General features: G+C 46.1%; 1 protein-coding gene across 1 annotated transcript; it reads right to left on the bottom strand.

Moving 5' to 3' along the window:
• Positions 1-3352: 3352 nt before the first annotated feature.
• MPZL3 (myelin protein zero like 3) lies at positions 3353-13450 on the bottom strand. The gene is made up of 6 exons (XM_029573163.1): positions 13259-13450; positions 10479-10645; positions 9006-9219; positions 7521-7665; positions 6777-6846; positions 3353-6342 (listed from the first exon to the last, which is right to left on the bottom strand). The coding sequence occupies exons 1-6, from the start codon at positions 13440-13442 to the stop codon at positions 6265-6267; spliced, it is 858 nt and encodes a 285-aa protein (XP_029429023.1). The 5' UTR covers positions 13443-13450; the 3' UTR covers positions 3353-6264.
• Between the last annotated feature and the right edge of the window lie 9909 nt (positions 13451-23359).

The raw sequence follows: 23359 nt of genomic DNA, 5'->3' as shown, positions 1-23359 counted from the left end.
ATAAAATCCTAAACTCCAAAGTCCTGCAGCAAGCTCACATTTCCAGCATCTTCACCTTGGTTCAGCCACATTCATCATATGGACAATGGCAGAATGCCCAAAGGCATTTTATAGGGTGTGTTAGCCTTTGGAAAAAAGTCGATCAGCCATCTGCACCGGCCATGCAAAGTGTCTGCAAGCAGGACTTTAAGGCTCTTGAAATGGACATTAACACCTGGAATCGTCTGCTGAAGCTCAAACTCACTGGAAACATGAACTCCACAAAGGCTGACAGAATCCGAACCTAAAAACAGAACTTGGATCTAGCTTTGCCTGCTGCAATCTTTGCAACAGAGACTGCATGTGTAGGGCTCTTTATAGCCACAGAAGATGCTGCCTACCCAAACAGGGAGGAGGATACCTATGAATCATGGTCTTATTCACAGCCATTGTTTTGGGGCTGCACTTGGAAAATAGCTTCTGAAGATCAGTTTTGTGCAAAATCTTAACCGTCATAAAGGGTTTAGTTGGGAGAGATTCAGGGGCTATTGGGGTAGGTGAAAAAATATATTTGGTTAGTGCAGGAGTCAAAGCTACTCCAAGCACACCACTAATGCCTTCCACTCTGGCCCATGCAAGTTAATCATATATTTATAAAGTATTTATTTGCCTGCCCAAGTCCTGAATGCATTGACTCCTGCTGGCCTCCTGCTTCCTAGCATAGCTATTATTTTCTATAGAATGAAAACAAATGTAACTTTTAATTTTTTTCTTTTTCCCATGGAATAGCACAGAGGCCATGTCATGCCATCTTTTTTCATCTGCCATTGGAAAGAAGTGTCAAGAATGGGATTTGGGGGGGGATTGTTTCCCACCACCTTTATAGAGATAGTACTGCTGCAGGGGAAAACACAGTAAACATACAACTTGTGGTCACTTGATACTCAGTGAACATAGGAATCATGTTGTTTCTTTGCATGCCACAGGGCGCCCTATTCAAAGCACAGAACACAAACACACATACAAGAAAGATAGAAACAGTAGCCATATATCATTCAGAAGCTGGACTTAAACAGAACACACCAGAACATAAAATTTACCACACAAGGCAAAACATACAGACTCCACATGAAAACATACTTGGAGCCACGGAAGCAGACACGTTAAACGTAAAAAGTCATTACTCGTGCAGTAGCTGACCTGGAGCAAACCCAGCTCATCATCCAAACCTTTATACCTTTCAAGGTCCTGTAGCAGCTGTTGGGGCTCCTATAACCTGGATCTCCTGGCATCCAGGAAGGGGGGGGGGGGGGGGGGGAGGCCCTGCTCCAACTCAGACCAGCATCAAGCTAGTGAAGGAGGCTAGGTCAGTCTGAAAACATAGTACAGGGCTCTAATCAAGCCAAAGCCAGAGCAAACTATAAGGCTCACTTCAACCTTGGCAGCACAAATTGTATCCATTAATAATGGATGAAAACATATAAACCTCACATCTAATGTGTGGAAATAGGAATCCTTACCAGAGATGGCAGGGGGTCTCACCAGGATTAGTTTTCAGAGTCCCATATTTGGTCTCAGAAAGCCAGCCTGGAGAGCAGGGTGGTGGCTGAGGAGGCTGCTGTTCTGGCCCTTTTAGCAATCAATCAGGCAATGAACATGAGCAGGTGAGATCCAGCACCACCTCTAGTGCCGTGCATTATAGCCAGAGAACGTGCCACCTTGGTTTGGTCTCAGCTTGGCACAGCTAAAAGATTTTCTTTGCCTCTTACTGACTATGAACAGTAGCTGCCGGTTCTGTCTCCAGCTGTAGCCATTTGCTTTTAGGTGACATGGTTATTAACATGGATGATGGCCTCTCTGCATGTACACATCTGATACAGTGGCAGGTTTGCAGGGGTTCCTAGCTTGTAGGTTTTTCTCCTACAGTGGATGACTGTGATAGACAAGCTCATGTGGTCCTGTCAGAAGTGGCATCGATGACACCAGACCCCCTCTTTGTGAGGGTATGCATTCTAGATGCAACCTGTAAAGTGGTGCAGGAATAGCATCCTTGGGCACAGTACTGATGAGGGTCTATAGTTCCCCTCCTAGCCCCCCCCCCCCCCTTTGCTGTCCTGTGTGGAGGTATTGCTTGGTGTACTGGTTTGTAAGACCATAAAAGTATTGCAGAAGTTGGCGAGTAGATGGTCTGTGTAAAGGGAAGGTGGCCTTGATCAGGGTATGACTAATGTTTACAATTAGGGGGAAGACACCTATCATTCACTGATGGAGAACAAAGACTGCTGAGGTAGGGGAAAACGCGGTAGCTCAGCATTTGTTAAAATGTACGATCATGCCGGCAATTGTTCATACTTTCAAGCTTCATAGGCTATTGCTATTTGTTTGAGCAGCGCAACAATACTTTAGTGTTACGCATGTCTGACTGCAGTCTGCTCCCTCCTTATATCCTATGGAGCCAGGCTGAATAAGTGTTGAGCAGTGTATGCAAATAAGATAGGATTGCAACTGAAGCAGGTTTTAGGTTGCTTACCTTTAAGATGCACCACTGTCATTTAGAGAGCATGGCTCTGTGCACTTCCTCCTCCTTTTTCTAAAGAGGATCAGTGGCACTAGAGCAAGCCCACCTGCCCAAAGAAGTATAATAAGGTTAACAATGCAGCCCAGGCAGCCACAAATACCTCACTGGATGCTCGTTTTCTGACTGTTCACTACTATTCATCCTCCCAACGCTGCTGCTATCAAACTTAAAATGGTATTTAAAAAATATTCAGCAGGGGCTCCTGAATAGCTATGGAGGTAGCGAATTAGAAGAAATGCTAAGTAAATAAATGATTGATCCCATTACCTGCAAAGTTTGAATTCAAGACATTTAATTGCAATTAGGAAAAATGCAAGTCCTTAGCCCAGTGACCAAGTTAGAACTGCTGCATCGTGGCAAATGGTTATATAAATAATTTAAAAAGAAATGTTTTAGATATATAAATGAAAGTCCTTAATGGGCTGAATCAAAATGGAGATTTGCCATTTTGGTAAGCTGCACTTTAGGGTAAGGATAATTACGGAGGTTTAGATTCAAATGATTTGTGTGGGTGTTGAAACTCACCGGTGCTTTACAAGCCATGACTTTATGGCTGATCCTAACTATGGCGAGAAGAGCCACTGGCAAAGCCTAAGCAGTAAGGAACAGCTTGCAAGTGGTGATTACTGAAGCTCCGTTACCTTTTTATGAAATGTTAGAAAACAATTATACAAACGAGGTCAATGTCTGTCTGGAGGCAAAATAACACTCCAAAGAAGGGAGAGAAAGTTATCAACTTTGGCATAGTGAAAGAAAATGAAAATCTCTCATCGGGTCACTGAGCCTCCCCCCACCCAAAAAATAAAAAATAAAAAAACCCCTGCTCTTTGCTTTACTATGGGAGGTAGTTAGAGCTTGACCCAGAGCAATATTCCTGTTTGCACAGTTAGCCAAAGCCATTCTTTAAAAATGAAGACTTTAGGAAACAAGCAAAGGAAGAGTGGGGGTTCTCCAGTGCTAAACAAATTTGGTTTTCTGCTTGCAATGTCAAGGAGGAGGCTGTTGCAGAGAAGTGGAGGTACACACTGAAGCATAACATCTACTTAATAAGTAATGTAAGAAACCAATCCGCTGCCTCTGCATGCTTTCCCTACCTGTCAAACGTCTGATTAATTAAGGGATTGTGCTCTAGCTAGTTTGGCTCTTGGGAAGTCCTTATTTTGCCCCTAAAGAGCGTGGAGTCGTCGTTTCCGATGCCCGTTACCAAGATTCGTTTCGCCGTTTCTCCTACATCACTACAAGGCTGCTTTCTCCTATCCAATGGTGCACTTTGATAGCCTGTAAGCCTTCAGTCAGGGCTGCTGGGGCATGCAGTCATTGGTCAGGGCTGGTTGGACACGAGCCTTCAGATCAGGGCTGGTACTAGTACATACCACTCTCAGGCAGGGCACAGACTTTCTAGCAGGGCTAACCAGGAAAGCCATCATCAGTCAGGGCTGGTACTGTGTATCACCAGCAGTTAGGGCTGGCAGGGCATGCATCTCCTCCAGCAAAGCTGCCCGCAAGTTACAGATCAGGAAAATGCAGTGAGGAGGGGACATTAAACACAAGGTTGTAGCTGATACAGTCTCTTACTGACCCGCGCCTTCCTCAGACTGAAAAATCATTGGTCTAATACCAGCAGCTGGGAGGAAAAGTGAGAGAGAGAATCCAGCTCAAATCTCAGCAGCTGCAGGAGTCAAACATCTAAATATAAAGCCAGGAGCTACGCAGCCCTCCCCCGTAGGCTGGGATCCTCAGAAAGCATAAGAAAAGCAGGGGCTGCCCTACACACAGCAATCCCTCTCACTGCGCGCTAGGTGCACTGTGCGTGGCGTTACAAGACCTCGGCTCATCACTGCATCTTCCACTGAAAATACATCAGCTGCAGTATGAGACAGGGGGGTCCCTGCCGATATAGCCAAGGACTGCATGGGTGTCCGCAGAGTGCCCTGGGGACTACATGGCTCCCTGCAAAACAGGGTTAGTGTGATTGCTCCATCCATTCTACTGACCTTCGATTCAAAACCCCGCAAGATCTAAGAAACTGCCTCTGGAGCCATCCAGATGGTTTTTCCTGAAGGGAAGGTGCCTTTTCTAAGCTGTCATTACTCTCATCCTGATCTGCTACCTTCATGAAGGTGAGGAGGATAAGGCCAGTCTCTCCCAGGACAACAGTTACTGGTTGCACCTCGGTGACGACAGCAGCCTTCCCACCTCTGGCCAGGAAAACTGCTGCCTCTGCACAACACAACACTCCAGCATCAGCAGCTTAGGAGTTGCCTCAGGCTCAGAGTGGTGGGGGGGGGGAGAATAGAGAGCAACTCCTTCTCCCAGACTGGGGGGGGTGGGTTACGGATTCATAAATGACATGCAGAATGAGCTCGAACAGCAGGACAACCTGGAAGCAGCTTTTCCAATGGTAATGATATCACTGCGGCTTTATTCCATGCCCAGCTGAGTTTTAACTCAGGAGTAGGTGCACCCACTGTTATATAGAAAAAAATACTTACAAAGAGCATTAGCAAGTTATTACCCATGAGTGGGACAGGATCCTATTCTCGTGCCCCAGCCTTCAAATACTGAAGGGGGATGTGTTTGGTACCTGCTCCATAGGGCCCTGTACTGCAACACGTTATCACCCCCTAACACTGCATCCCGAGGTTCTTCCCTTTGTGCTTAGTCTGGCTCCTAAACTGCACTAGACACTGGCAGAAAAGCATTTGTTAGACACAGCACCGTGTGCAGAGGGGCAAACAACAGCGCAGTATATAAAAGGCAGGCTGAACAGGTTCTCTCCCCCATGACATCATTAGTGCCCCCCCTCCTTATATGACATCATTGGTGTCCATGCTCTGCCCTGTGACATCAGCGAATGTTATTGGGTCTCCTCCAACAATAGCGGTGGTCTGTCCAATGGCATTAGTAAATGCCTTGAATCCTTCAAAGTCATCAATTTCATGACATCATCAATGTCTGTGCTCCGTCGTCCAATGACATTAGCAATAGTGTGCTATGAAAAACAGGTAGGAGGGAGTTTTCACACCTGCTGCTACCACCCCCTACAGGTGGCTACAGGTTCCAGTCCTACACTGCCATCCTCACTAACCCCACCACTCCCAAGGGTCTCCAATCATAAATACAATCCCTCCCGTCCTCCACATTCAGTGCGGGAAACCAGCACAAGTTGAGACAGATACCATGAACCAGCAGCAGCATCCCAGGAGGCAGAGAGCCAAGGTGCCAGCGAAAAAGGTCAACTTGCGCGTCACACCTGCGTGCAGAATGCCAAGGCATGGGCAAAAAAAAAAGGGGGCTACTGTCCCACAAGAGGGCACGCGGCGCTGGAACACGGGGGAAGAGGGCGGCTCGTCCACCGCACCAAGCTTCAGAGTACCAAGGCACGGGTGACCCACCCCCTGCACCAAATCAAACCGGAGTCACGGGGTAGTGGGGAAACTCATCCTTTACAATATTAAAATACAATCTCAGCTACATATTTAAATACATTAAACTCTTGCATAAAATTCTCTCTTTAAAATAGATGCAGGTTAGGGTAATTCTACACAAAAATATTTCCTTTAAAAAAAAAAAAAAGAGGAAAAATTAAGTTAAATTGAGTGCAATTTTTTTTTCCGTTCTTTGTACAAGTTGGCCTTATGTCACTCTTGGGCTTCTTACTTCAATAGGAAAGGCTTGGAAGCAACACCGAGCGGGATCACAGGCCTTCAGTTGCAGCTGACCTTCCTCACAATTGTCATATTGGAGGCAGACTTTTCAAAGTTCTCATACTCCTCATCCGAATCCTAAATGGGAAGATTTCAGAGGGAGAAAGACGGCAGAAGAGTTCAGGAGGAGGAGGAGGAGAAGGAAAGACACGCATCAGATGGCAACAGAGAGCAAACCTGCTGCTGTGAAGGGGTGGGTTTTAAAAAGAGGGCAATGCACACTGCTGTCATCACAAATCAGACACAACGTTGATAATGGAAGGCTGGAGCTGTGTGATAAGACGCTGGAGCTTGCACAGGCTTTTACTATTCCGTTATCAGGGCACTATCCCTAATGCATGGCACCAACCTTCACCCCCCGGCCAGCACAGCATCCCCTTTTCCCTCCTCCTCCTTCACCCCCTATTACTTCCTTTCTTCTCCTTCTGGTACCTACTCCAGTGTCACCCCTTCCATCCCCCCAGCACAGGGCCTCAGCCCCTTCCTGCCTGGCGCAAGGCCTCACCCCTTACCTCTATGCATCTGACACAGCAGTCATAGGTCCTCTCCTTGCAGGTTCGTTTCTTCTTCTTCCAGTTGGCTCTACGGGGACAACAGACAATTCTAAATAAGGTTTCCCCTCCTTGTCATAGCGCCCGGGGACAGGCTGACCTTGCCAATCGATTTCAAAATTCAACAAATGTATGTTCTGTCTACCACATAAGGATGCACAACGTATAGTCCAACCGCTTCTGAAGGGGGGGGAATATCATCATCATCATCATCATCATTATACAAACCATGTTCTGGTAACCAAGGCCCAACCAGCTAGGGCAATCTGACCAAGGTCAGCCCGTGACCCTCTGCTATTCCTGAGGGGGGGGGGGGCAATAATCAACTGAAGGTGGCGGAGCACATCCAGATGGGGGGTTTCTAGTCCTGGCATTAAGCAGCAACAATGAAAGCAGGTTTGTTCAATTAGCTGCAGAGAGATCTGTGCCTCCTTCCTCTCAGGTCATTTTTCAGCACAAAACTGCTTGGCTTCTTCTATTCTCTGCCCTCCCCCCCCCCCCCCCAGGAACATCTCTAAACGATGCTGCTAAAGATTGCCCGTGTCGTAGAACGTGGGTAACGTTTAACTGCATTGAGGGCGGGGTGCAATCTGGGTAAAGGGCTGTGCTCCCCTCAGGAAGGCCATGGATTACTCCTCTCCCTGGCTGTGAAGTCAGCTTTATAAGTCAAACCCAGTCACTATTTAGCAGACCTTGGCAACTTACTCGTTTATGACCTCTATTGAATATTTCTTGCTTGATCTTTTTCTCTTTCGCTGCATTCTCAGCAGCAGCAGGAGGACCACGAGAGCCGAGGGCGCAAACACAACGATGGACAGCAACGTGGCTGTCGTTAGCTGGAAGGAGACGGCTAGGAGGAAGAGTGCAAAGCGATAAGAGGAGAGGAATGTTCCTGCAGAGACCACCCCACCTCCCCCCCCCTGACATGCAAGGGACTGGGGGCAGCCCTCGCTGTGACTGGCTTATTTGTGAGGTCCCACATTCTTCCCAGGAACCAGCACCCGAGTGCAGGAGTGGACAGGAACAGCGCTCCATATCTGGTGGGATAGCACCAAGAACAGCTACATGCTGGAAGGATGCCCAGAGCGATACGACGGATCACAACACTGGAACGGGATCCAAAAGTATGCATGCTAGGTCCGTCTAAAGAAGGACCTGTACCTCCAGCGACAAGCAGATTAGGAAGCGCTGAGACATAGCAGCGGCTTGGAAGAGAAACCGCCCCTTCTGTCCCAGAACACGGAGAGTGCATCCAATGGGCAAACTTACTGCGCTATGTAAAGATTGCATTAGACAAATACCTGCACTACCCGAGGGTAATCCACTTTGAAGTGTCTGAAAGGCGGACTATAAATCAAAGCAAATAAACAACTTCACTCAGCTATGGAAACCCTCAGTGGAGTATCTGGACATTAGGCATCCATTATTTTTCTTTTAGATTACCAAGATACACTGCGCGCCCCTCCCCCCCCCATCTCTTTTCCATAAATTGTTTACAGGCAGTTATTGAGCATTGACTTAATCGAAGGGGGAGGCTAAAGGATGAAAATGGAGGTAAAAATAAAGGGAAATGACAAGTTGTGGCCGTATGGAAACTGGTTGTTAATTTCCAAGTACAAGTCAAATGTACTTTTCCCTTTCCAATAAAAAGTAAAATTTACAAAAAAAAGGAGCATCAATGCCCAAACACATACACAGGCATGACATGCCAATTAAGTACTAATAATTAACTCTGCAATTATTACAAAATAAAAAGGTGCTCCAGACTGCGCGGGACACGCCTGTCTCGGCATGTGATGGCGCCACAACAGACTATTAAGCCCCGTACAACCCTTGGAGGCAGACGCTGCCTGTTGTGAATTTCAGGAGTATATTAAGTCAGAACATCGTTTTCCCAGAGAAAAAACATCCCTGCAGAGGAAATAAAGCTCTCTGTATGGATTCTGGAGCTCCCAGATTTTCAGATATGGCTGCTTGGGTTTCAAGCTGAACTGAGGTACTGCCCTTCTCCTGTGGCACTGATCCAATCACTGCTGGCAGTGAAGTCTACCAGCTCCTGCCCTCCAAGACTGTTTCTGCTACAGCAGAAAGCTTGGTGCCCTGCATTGCAGCAGAGATCAATACTCATCAGGCTATTCTTTTATTGCACAGATCACTGTTTATTCCCTGTCCAAAAGAGACTGGCCTTACCTTGCTTAGTGACCGTCAGTACAGTCAGCGGCAGGTTACCTTGGACATCTGGTGGGTTTTTCACAGTGCAGATGAAGGTCCCATTATCATTTAGAGTCAGGTCTTTGATGATGATGGAGGCATCATTTGAGTCGACCTTCCCTTCCCATGTTATTCTGTTCCCAAAGATCCCACTTAAGATGGGGTATGCTTCTGTCGACTGGTAATGAAAAATCTGCAGAGACAGAAACCCAGTGCCCAGGTTCTGTTAGCAGCCATATTACTAGCGGAAAAATGTTACCACAAAGAGAAAACGACAAGAATAGCCCACTTCAGGCCAGCTTCCCTTCCATTCCCCAGGTGAAATCTGTGGCTGAAGTTTCAGATTTTAAAGCAGAGCGCATCCTGGTCAGCAAGGTCATTGTGCTACTGTAGGGGATATTGAGAGAGAGGAAAGTGAACCAATGGATGCAGTTGCCAATGTAGCTTCACGCTGTTCCTTGAAAGCTCCAATCTGAGCTTACCAGTTTCAGTCCAGGGCTGTCCTGCAGGGGGACATGTGTCTGGACACTGGGGATGACCACCCAGTGACTTTTAAAGGGTAGACCACTGCTGGAATGAACATATTCAATTTCTTCCAAGCAAGGTATAGAGTATCCAATCCACACATATCCATATCTGTCTGCCATGATGGCATTAGCCATTTTAAGGGATTCCCAGACAGGAAATGCTGTCATACTTACAGGGCCAGCGAGCGGCATTAGGCAGACTAGGCGTTCACCTAAGGTGCCGGAAGTGGGCAGGGCGCTGTCACTGGACGTGAGGGCGGTATTCTTTCTAGCGCAAAGGAGTCGGGCAGCAGGTTTGAAATTGTAGGACTCACGCGTGGGATGTGTTGGTTAGCGAGGTAAGGGAGCTCTGGTGATGCAGGCACTGTGACTTAGGAGGGGGAGAATATGAAGGAATATGATGTCATCATGATGTCACCGCCTAGCATGGCTAGACACCCTCACACCAGCACTGCATATTTAGGAACTGGTGAATGTCAGGACACAGTGACAACATTTATTTCCTCACTCTCATCAAAGCCCACATCAACAATGTAATCAAAATAAAAAGTAACCAATATAATTCATAAAATACATATGGTCCTAAAAACACAAATCACAAGTAGGACAAATATAACCTACAGAATACACTATACAACTGTTTCCCCCCATGTATTCAAAGTGGAAATTTACATCCTGCAGAAGATACCCATGCCCCAGAAAAGCTAAAACGATTGACTGAAGATTGCTTTAAAAAGTTACTGTATTGAATATATGCATACAATATCTCCTGTTCAATAAGGTCACTGGAAGTGCACTGAGGCGTAGCACTACATTCACAGCAGAAGCAGGAGAGATGGTAAAAATTTAGAGCACAGGAATTAAATGCGATCTCTCTGTTACCCATTCTCTGATAGATTAGCTTCCTGGAGCAGAGGTCACTCACATTCTGGATGGGGCCCCCTTGCTCAGGTCTGTACGTCCAGTCCACCGTCAGCTGCCCAGAAATGGGTAAGGAGGACCAAAAGTTGCAGCGAAGCTTCACGTGCTGGCCCTCGATGCCATACACCCGTGAATCAGCCTGGATCTCCATACAGGAAACCCCAGAAAAACCTGATGGAAACAGCAAGACCGTCACAAGGAAAAGCCAGATCCAGTTAAGAGGGAGAATAAAGAAAAACTCCCTGTCAGCAGAGCTTCAGATAAAAGTGAGGGGGAAAGGGTAGAGCTTATTGTGGTGGGAACAGAACCCACCATAGTATCTTGGAAACAGGGGGGTAAAAGAGTTTACGCACACACACACAAGCTTGCATTTTCCAGCTTCACCTGGCTCACAAATCATCATCTTTTGTGCACATAAGAGAAGATTTGTGAGATGGGAGACACAGCTGCAGGAGGAATGTGCACAGAGGATGTTTTTAAGCTGGTTTCTCCAAAAGTGAAGGAAAAAGGATCTCCAGCCACCAGCAGGTGCCCAAGCTCTCAGGCCCCCTGTCTGGGGAGAGAGTAAGATCTGGCGCAGCAGGGATAAAAAAAAATAGCAAAAAGCACAGGGCAAAGAAAGATAGTAATATAGTAAATGAGAGCAGAGAAAGACCAAAATGGACAATTTGGTCTGCCCAGCACATATTTAGGGTGGTAACTGCTGTTCTTTGCAGGTTACCCACACGCAGAAATGTTACACCTAAAGTTACTACAATTTAATGTATTAAAATGTAATTAATCGTTTTTCTGAGTATTGTGATCAAAGTGATTTACAATAGACATTTACCAAAACATTAAATCTCAGAGCAAAAATAGAATATAAGACAATGACAAGTTCTAAAGATAAGGGTGAATTACACTAAACAATCAATCCAGTCATAACAGAAGCCAACACAAAGAGAGATTTAATGTCAAGTACAGACAGAATATAACAAGAAACAGGGTAGGAACATGGCAAGCACATACTTGGCATCCTCTGTATTTATTCCATGCCTTTTTGAATTCCAGTACTGCTCTTATCTTTGCCACCACTGGGAAGGGCATTCCAGGCATCCACCACCTTTTCTGTGATAAAATATTCCCTGTTGTTGCTCCTGAGTCTCTGTCCTTGAAGACTCATATCATGACCCCCTAGTTCTACAGCTTCCTTTCCACCGGAAAAGGTTTGATTTTTCCGCTTTATTGCTACCTTTCAGGTATATAAATGTCTGTATCAAATCCTCCCGGTCGCTCCTCTCCTCTAGGGTATACATATTTAGGTCCTCAAGTCTCATCTCATTTCAGGGCAGAATCCACACTATTTTGGTTGCCTTTCTCTGGTCCACTTCAATCACCTCCCTATGCCTTTTGAGATATAGAGAGGACAGAAATGGTCCAGAGACAGGCAACCAAAATGGTGTAAGGTCTGCACCAAAAGACAGGAAATGAAGCTTGAGAACCTAAATATGCATACCTTAGTTTAGAGGATGGGAGAGACAGGGATAAGGACACAGACATTCAAATACCTGAAAATTAAAGCTTTTCCCCCTCCTTTTTATATGCAGAAAACATGATTTCTACACACATTTATTTTCTGTGCATAAATCCCATCTACAGGTTTCAGGACCATAATTGAAGTTTCTGCCCCGATAGACTAACATTAGCCCTGGAAACTTTACTCCACGTCTGTCTAGGAGTTGAGTTTCCAGGACTAATGCTAGGATTAGCATGAGAGGGCACCAACCTGTACACCAAACTCGCTGCATTGGCAGGAAAGTTTGTGCACCCCCCCCAAAAAAAAAAAAGTGCCCACCAATGTATTTAACTCAGTAAAGAAGTATTGCCTTCATTTGTTTGTTTTCTTGGTAAACTTGTATTTCCATGCCTCTAAGTGGACTAACACAGCAGCCTCACAACTTTATAAAATGTCTTTGACACTGACCCGTGTACGCCGTTTAAATGAAACGGATTGGGTCGGCTTGACAAGACCTGTTCTTCCAGTACACCGGGTTGCTTCCCAGCTGAGTCTCTTCTCTTACTCATCTAAGTGTCCGACTGCCTCCTCCTTCAGAATCAACAGTGGGTGATAATTACTGATTTCGCATTTCAGGGCTTCCCCCGCACCACTGCCATGTTGGTAGGATGCTCATATCTCTGTGCTCTGCAACAGCTTCACACGATCAATGCATCTCTCACCTGTGCCTATAAAGCCCACTAGTAAGAGCAAGTGGCTGACTTTACCCTTTGTTCTGTTTCTGAAGAATTTGACTGCACTGGACATGGCTTGCACTGCGTGTGCCCAAATCCTGCAGGAACCCATGGGACCTGACCGGTAAAAAGCTTGGGAGCCCTGTGAGTCACTGCATAAAATGGCAGGTGGCATGTATTCCCCATCCCCTCCTCCAGTTTCACCTTTACATCCAGGAGTCACAGTCAGTGTCCCTCCCAAGAATTAGGCATTGAAATGGCAGGTTTCACTTCAGATTGAGGGAGAAACGTGAGAAGAGGGACCAGTCTGGACTGTGCCCCTCCCCACTAATGGACTAAGGCAGAGAGGGCCTCCACCAATCTCTCCCAGGAGCGCCCTCCCCATCCCTCTCTCAGCCGAAAAGGATCTTTCAGAACAGAATGGGCTAGCGCTCTGGCCCCCAGCTGAACTCCTTTCCCAGAGGCGTGGGGCCCCCGAGAGAGCCCCCCAGAGCACCGGAGGGAGGAGCCAGATGGCGGCTGCTGAAAGCGAAAGCGAACCAGAACGGGACTCACCGCAAAGCAAGATCAGGAGCCTCCAAGCCGGCTCCGCTCCGGAGCCCATCTCGCTCACCTTCTGCGGCTCGCTCCTACCTGCGTACAGGTGAGCCGGAAGTGACGCAGGGAGGGCGGGGGAGGAGTTCTGGAAGAGCCCCTCCTCCGCCGCAGCCGGAAGCGCACACCGAGGGCCCCCTGTCATTCTATAATCGGGGATGTTCCTGGGAGCCTCCTTTAATGTATGCGATGGGACCTTCCTTTTCAGTTTTTATTGTATTTTTCCTCAGGAATGTATCAGTGATTACAGTGAACAGAAACTGGGGGGGGGAAACAAGTGAAAGAAAATGACTCGCTGTTTTCCAGTGAATTTCTCCCATTGTTGTTCGTTGTAATAAACACTGATGCATTTCTAGGAAAATAAAATAAAATCTGAAAAGGAAGGTCCCTGTGTATACAGGGCTCCTCTGTGGGTGCTTTGTGTGTGTATGCATAGGAGGGTGACAATTAATTAAAGGAGTAGCTTTCTTTCTAGAACTGTCATTTCTTCTTGTTTTGGCTCTGCGGGTTCTGCCTGCTCCTTTGGGCTTGCAGCTCAATCAGAACTGGCTTTGAGCCCTGATTCCCAGGGGATATTTCCTCTTTGTAAACCCCCCATTCCACTTCTATCCTCTTTTAGTTCATCCTTGGCAGCGACAGCTCTTAGCTAGGAGCCATAGATCATGGCTCTTTACAGTACCTTAACACCCTCGTATTGGTCACCAGCTGTCCATCTCCACTGGCGATGTCTTATGAACCCTGCCTCTGCAGCATCCCTAGCCCCTGCTAGCTGCAGGAGCAGAAATCGGGCTCTTCTCCTGCACATAAGCATGGGCAGTGAACTATCAAGATGAACCACAACTGCCTGTCCAAGTGACTAGACATAGGCCACTGTGGTGAGGGGGAAAACCAGTCTATAGGTATTGCCATGGAGAGGGTGTGATTGCCACCCACACCTCCACCTCACCCCGTACTGGTGACTTCCTGCCTCCCTCCTCTCCCTCCTACTCCTTTCATGGCCCCACTCCAGCCAGCAGGACAGCCAAACTGGCAGCCCAGCACTTCTGTAACTTAATTTATTTATTTATTTATGGGTTTTATATACTGACATTCATCAGGGATATCACATCGGTTTACAGTAAACGAAAAACTACGCTTAAGATGCGCTTGACAAGTAACATAAAACAGGTACATATAAAGCCATTAACAGATTAGATGTTTATATGTCTAAAAGAAATATCTGTGGGACTAAGGAAATTGAATATAAAGGTAACTTATGTACATAGCATTAGAGTTATTTGCAATACCTTGCAAAATTGGTAGGTTCCAATAGATCATGGCTCTTTACAGTACCTTAACACCCTCGTATTGATCACCAGCTGTCCATCTCCACTGGCGATGTCTTATGAACCCTGCCTCTGCAGCATCCCTAGCCCCTGCTAGCTGCAGGAGCAGAAATCGGGCTCTATGAAGGCAACAGGGGATGAGCGGATGAGGGGACAGCAAAGGTGTTGGTGGAAGGTTTCCTATTTAATTATTTGTTCTCTCGCAATGTTCCATGTAACACTCTTATGCATAGTTTTTGTTCATTGTAAACCGGTCTGATTTGTAATTTTTTACAGGAAGATCGGTATATAAAAAACCTGGGCTGGAGAATTGGTGGGCCACAGGCTCTGCTCTTCTGCTGGGGTTGGGAGTGGGAAGGGTAGGTGAGGGACAGAGATTTTGCTGCAGGAGGAGCAGATTTTGAATCTATGAGCCAGGCCATTCCGGGGTGGAAAGTGGACTCAGGGATGAACAAGGTATGGGAGAGGGCAGAGTGAAAACTGACACCCAATCACAAACAGTCTGCCGCTCCCCCAGCCTCCTTCCTGTCCCTGAAGGGCAGTCACAGAATTGTGGGGATGGGAAAAAAAGAGCACACAATCATTTTCTGTCGCCATGGAACGCACCCCCAACTCCCCCTTGTTACACTTCCAGTTTAGAAAAAACTGAATGTAATGACCCTGAGCTAAATATTAAACAATAAAATAAATAAATAGGCTCTGTAGGAAGGAGGAGGCAGCAAATGTGTACTCTATTCCTATCCCTATGGTCCCACGACTCCTGCTTAAAGAGTTAGATTAGATGAGAACATGTGGGCAGAGGGTGCGAGATGAGAGATTGGGGGTCTGTAGGTGGGTGTGAGACTGGGAGCTGGAGGGTTTGAGCAGAGATGTGTGGGACAAGGAACTGGTGGTATGATTGGTGAATGCAATATGGGGCTGGGGGATATGAGGGTAGGGGACTGAGACAGGCTAGGGATATTAGCAGGGGATGTGAGATGGGGAGGCAGCGAGAGATGATGTGAAGGGCCAGGAGGACAGGGGTTAGATAAGAATGGAAAGGGACAGGCTGGCACAGGGGTGAGCAAGGGTAGAAATGAGGGGGGGGGGGGGGCTGTGAAGCTGGGTAAAGGGTATGAGACAGAAAAGAAGAGGACCAGAAGCAGAGGAGAGGGTAAGTGACAAGGAAGGAGCTGGAGACAGTGAGGGGGCTGGGAAGGAGGTAAGTGCAGAGGGTGGAAATGGCTAGGGAGTGGGGGAAATAGAAGACAAAGAAAAGCGTGAGACCAGAGAGGGGAATAAATTGACTCTGAAGGGAGGGAGATGAGCTGGGAAGGTGGATGTGACTGAGACAGAAAGCCCGTAGACAGGCAAAAGATGACAATTAGGAGACTGAGGACTGGAAACATAAAGATAGACTAGAAGAGAGGCTGCATAACAATAAAATATGTGGAGAGAAAGTTGAGGTAAAGAGAAGGAGATGTTCTAATGAGTGGATGGAAGAACTTGAAAGGGATGAGATGGTTGCAGAGTCATTGTAGGCATGATGTGCTGATGGTGGGCCAAACAGCTGGAGATTGGTGAAAGGAGCAACCCAGTGAGGGGGAAATGGAGAACTGGAGGATGAAAGAGATGGAGAAGGAGGAGCTTTGCAAAAAAAGAGAGGAAGATGGGATGAAAGGGACTGATGAATGGGAGAGGCAGATGTAACTCTCCTTATTTATTTTATTTATTTATTTGTTGAGTTTTATATACCGTCATTCGGTAGATCCATCACAACGGTTTACAAAATATATATTTTTCTTAGCAGTTGTGTAACAGAAAAAACAATGTGAACGTTATACATTTTCTTAGCAGATGTGCAACAATAAAAACCAATTTGAACAATATCAGAAATAAGCATATCAAGTCCAGAGAGCATTATTAGGTTGGAAGAGGAGGGTATGCAGTTCAGGGTGAAGAGAATGTATTAAGAGGTTTATAACAGAGTTCAGTTGAGAGTTGGAATGAGCTACAATGAAAAGGCAAGAGCTAAAGAAAGAAAGAAATAAAATGCAAAACAGACCCTAGAAAAGGAGATAGAAAAAGAATAACAAGAGAATAAAAAGAGACCAGGATTGGAAAATTAAAATGCCCAAAAAGCAAAGGTAGTAAAAAAAAACCATTTTATTTTCAGTTTAGTAATTGGAATATGTCAACTTTAGACAAGTACATTTATGATATCTTTGGATTTTGCTCAGTATGGGAAGAAATGCCTTTTCTTTCTCTTTATCCAGTGTTGCACTGCATGCATAGTCTGGCTTCTTGGGTTTTTCCAGTTCAGTTTTTGTCTGCACATTTCTCATTTTAATTTGTGATTATCTAGTCTGTAATTGGTGAGATTCTGTCTTTGTTCTGTAAGTGCAATCAAGACGAGGTGTTCTGAGGTATTCTGCTAGCTTGTAGCTTTGGTGTAGGGCGCTGCAACAGTCCAACTTGTTTTGTTTTTCTAGTGGGTGTGTAATGTTTCCCCTGGTCACAGGGAGCCCTGTGACCAGCCACACTCACCCCCACCGCTGCCGGAACCAGAGGACACCTCCCGACGCCATCAGCCACATGCGGCATGGATGCCGCCACCTCACTCTTCTCCCAGCAACGCTAGCCACTTGCGCATAGTGTGCATCAGCTCTTAGCGGCCCTGTGGCAGGTAAAGGACTGATGGTGCCAGTGATGACGTTGGCGTGGCAATGCCATACATCAAAATGGCACCTTCCAGTGGGATGAGTGCGCTGGAGTTAATTAACTCCGGCGCAACTTCAGTGGACGGCGTCAGAAGAAAGAAGAGGACGACGAGGGAGCACTTGGGCTCCAGGCCTGGGCCTGACCACTTTTTTTTTTTATTGCTTTATTTGTTTTTTTTCTCACGAATTAACAATCCACAAACCGAAATTCATGTGAAAATAAACTCCCGAAAATGAAATGAAAACAAATATTTTCCCCCTGCACATCCCTACAAAAGTTGCCGCTATCTTGTCTCTGCCTAGGACTGGCTTTTCAGCTTTGACTCTGCATGGACCTGGACTACCCGTTTGCCTGCTGCCTGCCACTGACTACTGTTCTGAAACCGGACTCCGCTTGCTCGATGCCTGCCCTGAACCTTGGCCTGTACCTGGTGGCTCTTATTGCTGCCTGCCCAGACCTCAGCTTGGCCCCAGACTCTCTCTCTCACTCCTTGTCCGGTGGGACCTTCACCCAAGTCCTGCCGGCCCCCCAGAACCCAAGAGCTCAGCTGGTAGGGAAAGTGGCTGGTAAAGGTGAAGCTCCTGCTCTATCCCATCGCAGGGCACGTTTGCCAGCTGTTGGTGTGGACCTAAGGGGGTTCACCCACTGGGCTGCGCCAACCACACCACAGCACAGCCCGGGGGTCCACTCTCCATACAAGGTGATGCATTGATATTCTTCAACTTGTTAATATCTGCAGTGCTGCCTTTTCATAGGTAGGTGTGACACCATGTGCGGCCTTTGATTGGCCAGAAAACAGACTTAGGCTGAGCTCTTGCTAGTTTCACATAAACTGTTTATTAATTGCAGGAAAAACAAAACAGAAGCATCTCTGCTTACCTTAGCAGTTTTCAAAAGCAAATAATACAGCAATGCAATTCGCAACCTGTCAGGATTGGCCTAGGCTTCCCTCTCTCCCCTGGGGCCCCCTGTTCTCCCTGGGCCTAGCTTAATCCCTCAGAGCAGAACTCCCTCCTGTCTGTGGCTAAATGCCTGGTCCCTGGCTTTTAAAGAGGGTCTAACATAGACTCCTTCACAGTAGGGCTGTTGAGTTCCTCCAGTTAGTGCACTTAATGCTGTAATAGTAGGGCAGGTTTGCTATATAGATTCTGAACGACTTTTATTCCAGGACCTGATAGTGGAGGGAGTTTGTGTCACTGTTACTAAGGTAATACCAGAATTGTAATACTATCTTTTTTAGGGTAAACTATAAGGGAAAATGTCCTAGAGTAATGGCTTGCAAACCTGGGAAACCAGGATTCAAATCCTGCTTCTTCCACTGACAATCCTTGTGACCTTAGGCAATTCAGTTTATCTCAGGTACTCACTTAGACTGTAAGCTCTTTGGGGATGGGACTTATTTTACCTGAAAAAAATGCTGTAAACCACCATAAGGAAAAATTGGCGAGACAGTCTAGAAATAGAAAATTATTATCATTTAAAATGTTCTGATTTTCACCCATTGCTGGAAGAGCTGCTGTGGATGCAGATTGGAGGTGCAGGATTTATATTATGATTCCATCCCATGCTGTATGGACACAAGACTCACTTCCATATGGGAGAATTGGTTGAATGATAATACTGACATCATTTTAATGGTAATTTTACTGGGTGGATGTAACTGGCTGGAGAATCTTTATTGCATAGAAGGAGCTTTATCTTGTGGTGTCTTTATAACCAGTTTAAAGCTCCCAGATGCACTTAATGTCAGGCCAGTTAATGCAGTCTATGGCAGGAGTGGCCAACTCTGATACGCAAGAGCCACAAATAGGTCTGGTTTTCAGGATATCCACAATGAATATGCATGAGATAGATTTTCATACAATGGTGGTAACGTATGCAAATCTATCTCATGCGTATTCATTAGGGTATCCTGAAAACCAGGACTGTTTGTGGCTCCCAAGGACCAGAGCTGGCCATCCTGATCTACTTCTTCATTACTTAGGCCAGGAGTACTCAAATCGGTCTTTGGGGTCCCCCTAGCCAGTCAGGTTTTCAGGATATCTCTAGTGAATATGCATGCCATTTATTTGCATGCACTACCTACTGTGTATGCAAATATTTCTCATGCATATTCCTTAGGGATATCCTGAGAACCCGACTGGCTTGGGGGGGCAGGGGGGGGGGGTCTGAAGACTGGTTTTGAGCACCCTTGATTTAGGAAGAGTTTGGAGAGTTTTTTTCTTGGAAATCATAATCTTTTTTTTTTCTAGATTTACCTGTAGGATCCATGCAGGGGTGAATTTTCTCTTAGGTGCCTCTCTGTGCATGCACTGTGATGGACATCGGGGTGGTCCTCAACGTTCAACCTGTGCCAAAGCACCTCATCGCACCCACCCCTTTAACGGTGCATGGGCGGGCCAGCTGTGACTCTGTTTTACGGTGTGCCAAAGGTTGCGAGCCTGTGGGTTCAACAGTCATTCACTGAGCTGGCTGAATGATGCTTGGGAGAAGCAGCTGGTGTTGGTCTGCCCCGGATGGTAGAGAACCAGAAAGGAAGAATCCCAGTTGGGCAGACTGGATGGGCCAGTTGGTCTTTGTCTGCTGTCATTTACTCTGTTACCATTCCTTACTACAAGCAGAAGATCAGGAAATGAAATGGAAGATAAGGCAGAGGTGGCAGAAAGTACAGAAATAGTGCCCGTGCAGGAGGCTGGCAGAACAGATCTTCCCATCCCTGTTTCGATGTATTACTGCCCATGACCGTGACTTCCGGATGAAAGCTTTCTTGCTCTCTTTTTGGCTAAGGTCAAATCTAAGCTCTTTAGTATTGACCTGTGGGCAATGATCTTCTTGGCCTTTAGGCTGGGATTGAAAGTGGGACACAGGTCTTGGAAACCTGCTGTGCTTTCCACTGGTAAAGCACAGAATATCCACAATCAGAGCATATAACCGGGCTGGAAAACCTTGGGTCCTGCCTGTCATTCCCTGTGACTTAGGAAACAGACTCATTCACAGCGAGACCTGGAGTGAAATTATTGCCACTTGCCTGTGTGAACACGATTTCTGTTTGGTGAAAGTTTTCATGCAAGCCAATGTTTAGCATGGCCTTCCTTTGCATTCTTTGACGGCTTCTGCTTAACCTCCCATGCTTGGTTTCTTCCTGGGTCCAGTTGTTCTCCCAGTGTGCTGTTTTAAATAACTACACGTACGTCAAACGTGCACAATTACGCAGAGCCTAACTCCTCACTCCAGAAGACCGGCGCTTCTCTGGCGCTTCTCCAGCGGCTTAGGACACGGAAGACAGCAGGGGGGCAGGTCTCAGATTCCGGCCAGCTTTCTGAGGAGAAAGCACCAGTGATGGCTCCGTGAAGGCTGGAGCACATCTGAGGCGCTAGCCTGGCATTTCTAGACAGCTTAAGTACACTTAATACTTGTTGCCATTTATATATTGTCAAGGGAAGCAAATCCTTTCCCGGATGTTTTTCAGAATCAATGGCTCTAAATGCTAAGCTGCCTCCTTTCTACCATATTACTTCTATATTAAGAGGCTAGCGAAAACTGCCCAGCATGGCTCGGGTTGTCTGGTCCATCACAGCTATAAATTTTAAAATCAAACAAAAGTGAAAACGATAAATATTGCTTTATTTTGTTAAGTAATTAACAGAAAGCTTACAGTCACTTAGGGAACTTCTCCATAAACTACATTGATATAGACAACATCTCTCACTGCCCAACTGCAGAGAGCACTAAAATAGTGATTGTTTCAGAGGCAGATTAAAAAGCACAGGCTCTAGGGAAGATCCCTGCGGCACTGCACTATTTACCATCCACTTTTGAGAAAACTGACCAGTTAGTGTTTCTCGTCTTTTAATCAGTTCATAATCCACAAAAATGTCATAGCCACAATTGGGCCTGGGTGGGCCATGGCCCACCCACTTAGGGGCTCAAGTTCACATGATCAGAGCTGCCCACCACTGGAGGAAGAGGCCTGCAGGGTGGCCACCACGGTTCCCATTTCGCAGTGGGCAAAGAGGAAGAGGGTCACTGTGGACCCCTTCTGCGGTGGCAGAAGAAAGGATCTGGCAGTGCCTGTAGAAGATGCCCTGTATGTATATAGAAACATAGAAATGATGGCAGAAGAAGACCAAACGGCCCATCCAGTCTGTCCAGCAAGCTTCGCACTTTTTTTTTTTCTAATACTTATCTGTTACTCTTGGCTCTTAGTAACCTTTTGGTTCTATTTCCCTTCCATCCCCACCATTAATGCAGAGAGCAGTGTTGGAGCTGCTTCTAAGTGAAATATCTAGCTTAATTAGTTAGGGGTGGTAACCGCCGCAATAAGCAAGCTACACCCATGCTTATTTGTTTACCCAGACTATGTAATTCAGTCCTTGTTGGTTGTTGTCTGTATATAGATCCACTTTTCTTCATTGCCCCTGCCGTTGAAGCAGAGAGCTATGCTGAATATGCATTGAAAGTGAAGTATCAGTCTTTCTCCCCTGCCGTTGAAGCAGAGAGCTATGCTGGATATGCATTGAAAGTGCAAGGCTTATTAGGTTTGGGGTAGTAACCGGCATAACAAGCAAGCTACTCCCCGCTTTTTTGTGAATGCATGTGTATGTGAATGTGTGAATGTGTGTTTGTGCGTGAAGTGTGTGTGTGTGAATGTATGTGTGTGTGAGTGGGAGCCTTTTTGAAGCCTTGTATGTGTATACGTGTGAGTGTGAACCTGTGTGTGTGTCTGTGCATGTGTGTTTAGGGGAGCCTGTGTATGTGTGTTCGTGTGTGGGAGAGCCTGTGTATGTGTGTGTGTATGCCTGCCTATGCCTGTATGTGGGAGCCTGAGAGACAGAGCTTTGCAGACAGAGCATATTAACATAAAGTACCCGGCATTGTTCAGGTTGTTTTTACATCTTCAAAACCAAACAAAAGTGGAAAGATAAATATTCATTTAATGTATTAACAAATTAAATAAGCTGTGTGTGTGTGTGTGTGTTTGTGGAGCCTGTGCCTGTGTGCGTGGATTAGTGCCTGAGAGACAAGGCTTTGCAGAAAGAGCATATTGTCTTTGCACAGTGCATCTTCCATTGTTCAGGGCACCACCTGGTGGCCACAGACATACATGTCAGTGTGACTGACTGACTGACTGATTGACACAAGCCTTATATACATATATATATATAGAGAGAGAGATAAGATATAGAAATGAAGATTCTGCTTGGGAGATATTTATGGCTTATACCTACTGGTGTTGTGTTGCTTTTCTCGTGTATGTTCAATTTCTGTTGTCTTTGCTTGGTTTGTGAGGGTTTTGGAGCAGAGGCCTGCAGTCTTTTCTGCATCTTTTATAACACTTGTAATTTTTCTAAACTTTGTGTTGTATGCATTAATGGTGCTTTATAAGTAAGAATGAATGGCAAAACATAACTGGATCTTCCTCAGCTGGATTGATTAGCAAAAAAAACATTCTTTGAACAGAAAATGGAAAGAATTGGACAGGAAAGTCATAAGAGGAATTCACCTTAATTTTAAGTCTAGGCTAGCCTGACATCTGCTGAGTTCTGCCCTCACATGAACACAATGTATATAGGCCTCAAGTGTTGCATTAGCAAAGTCTGTTATCTTGTGCAACTTTTTATTTAATTTCCAATGGCTTTAAGTATTCCTGGGACTGGGCAACAGAATACAGTTTAAGTGGCCAGATGGTCGGTCTCGATCCATTACAGGAGCTTGATTGCCACATGACATTATCTGTTGGGCCATGGTTATAGGAGAATGGATTGTAGTACATGTGAAGGGGCCAGGATATAGGACTGCCACTCAGCCTGCATATCAGGTTTTAATCCCAGCCCTAAGAGTGAGCCCATGATCTCTACTGCATCACCTTTACCTCCTTGATCGCACGGAGATTGGACAGTGATGTAAGCTCTTTGGGACAGGAAGCATTGTGCAGCAATATGTTACTTCTCTGTACACTGACAGCATGCTTTGAACATGTTACAGATATTGCAGTCTATAGAAAGGAAATAAGAGATAAATACAGCTGTCAGGAAAA

The sequence above is a fragment of the Rhinatrema bivittatum genome, chromosome 12 (genome assembly GCF_901001135.1).
Source record: "Rhinatrema bivittatum chromosome 12, aRhiBiv1.1, whole genome shotgun sequence".
NCBI lineage: Eukaryota > Metazoa > Chordata > Amphibia > Gymnophiona > Rhinatrematidae > Rhinatrema > Rhinatrema bivittatum.
This window is presented reverse-complemented; position numbering and strand designations above follow the sequence as displayed.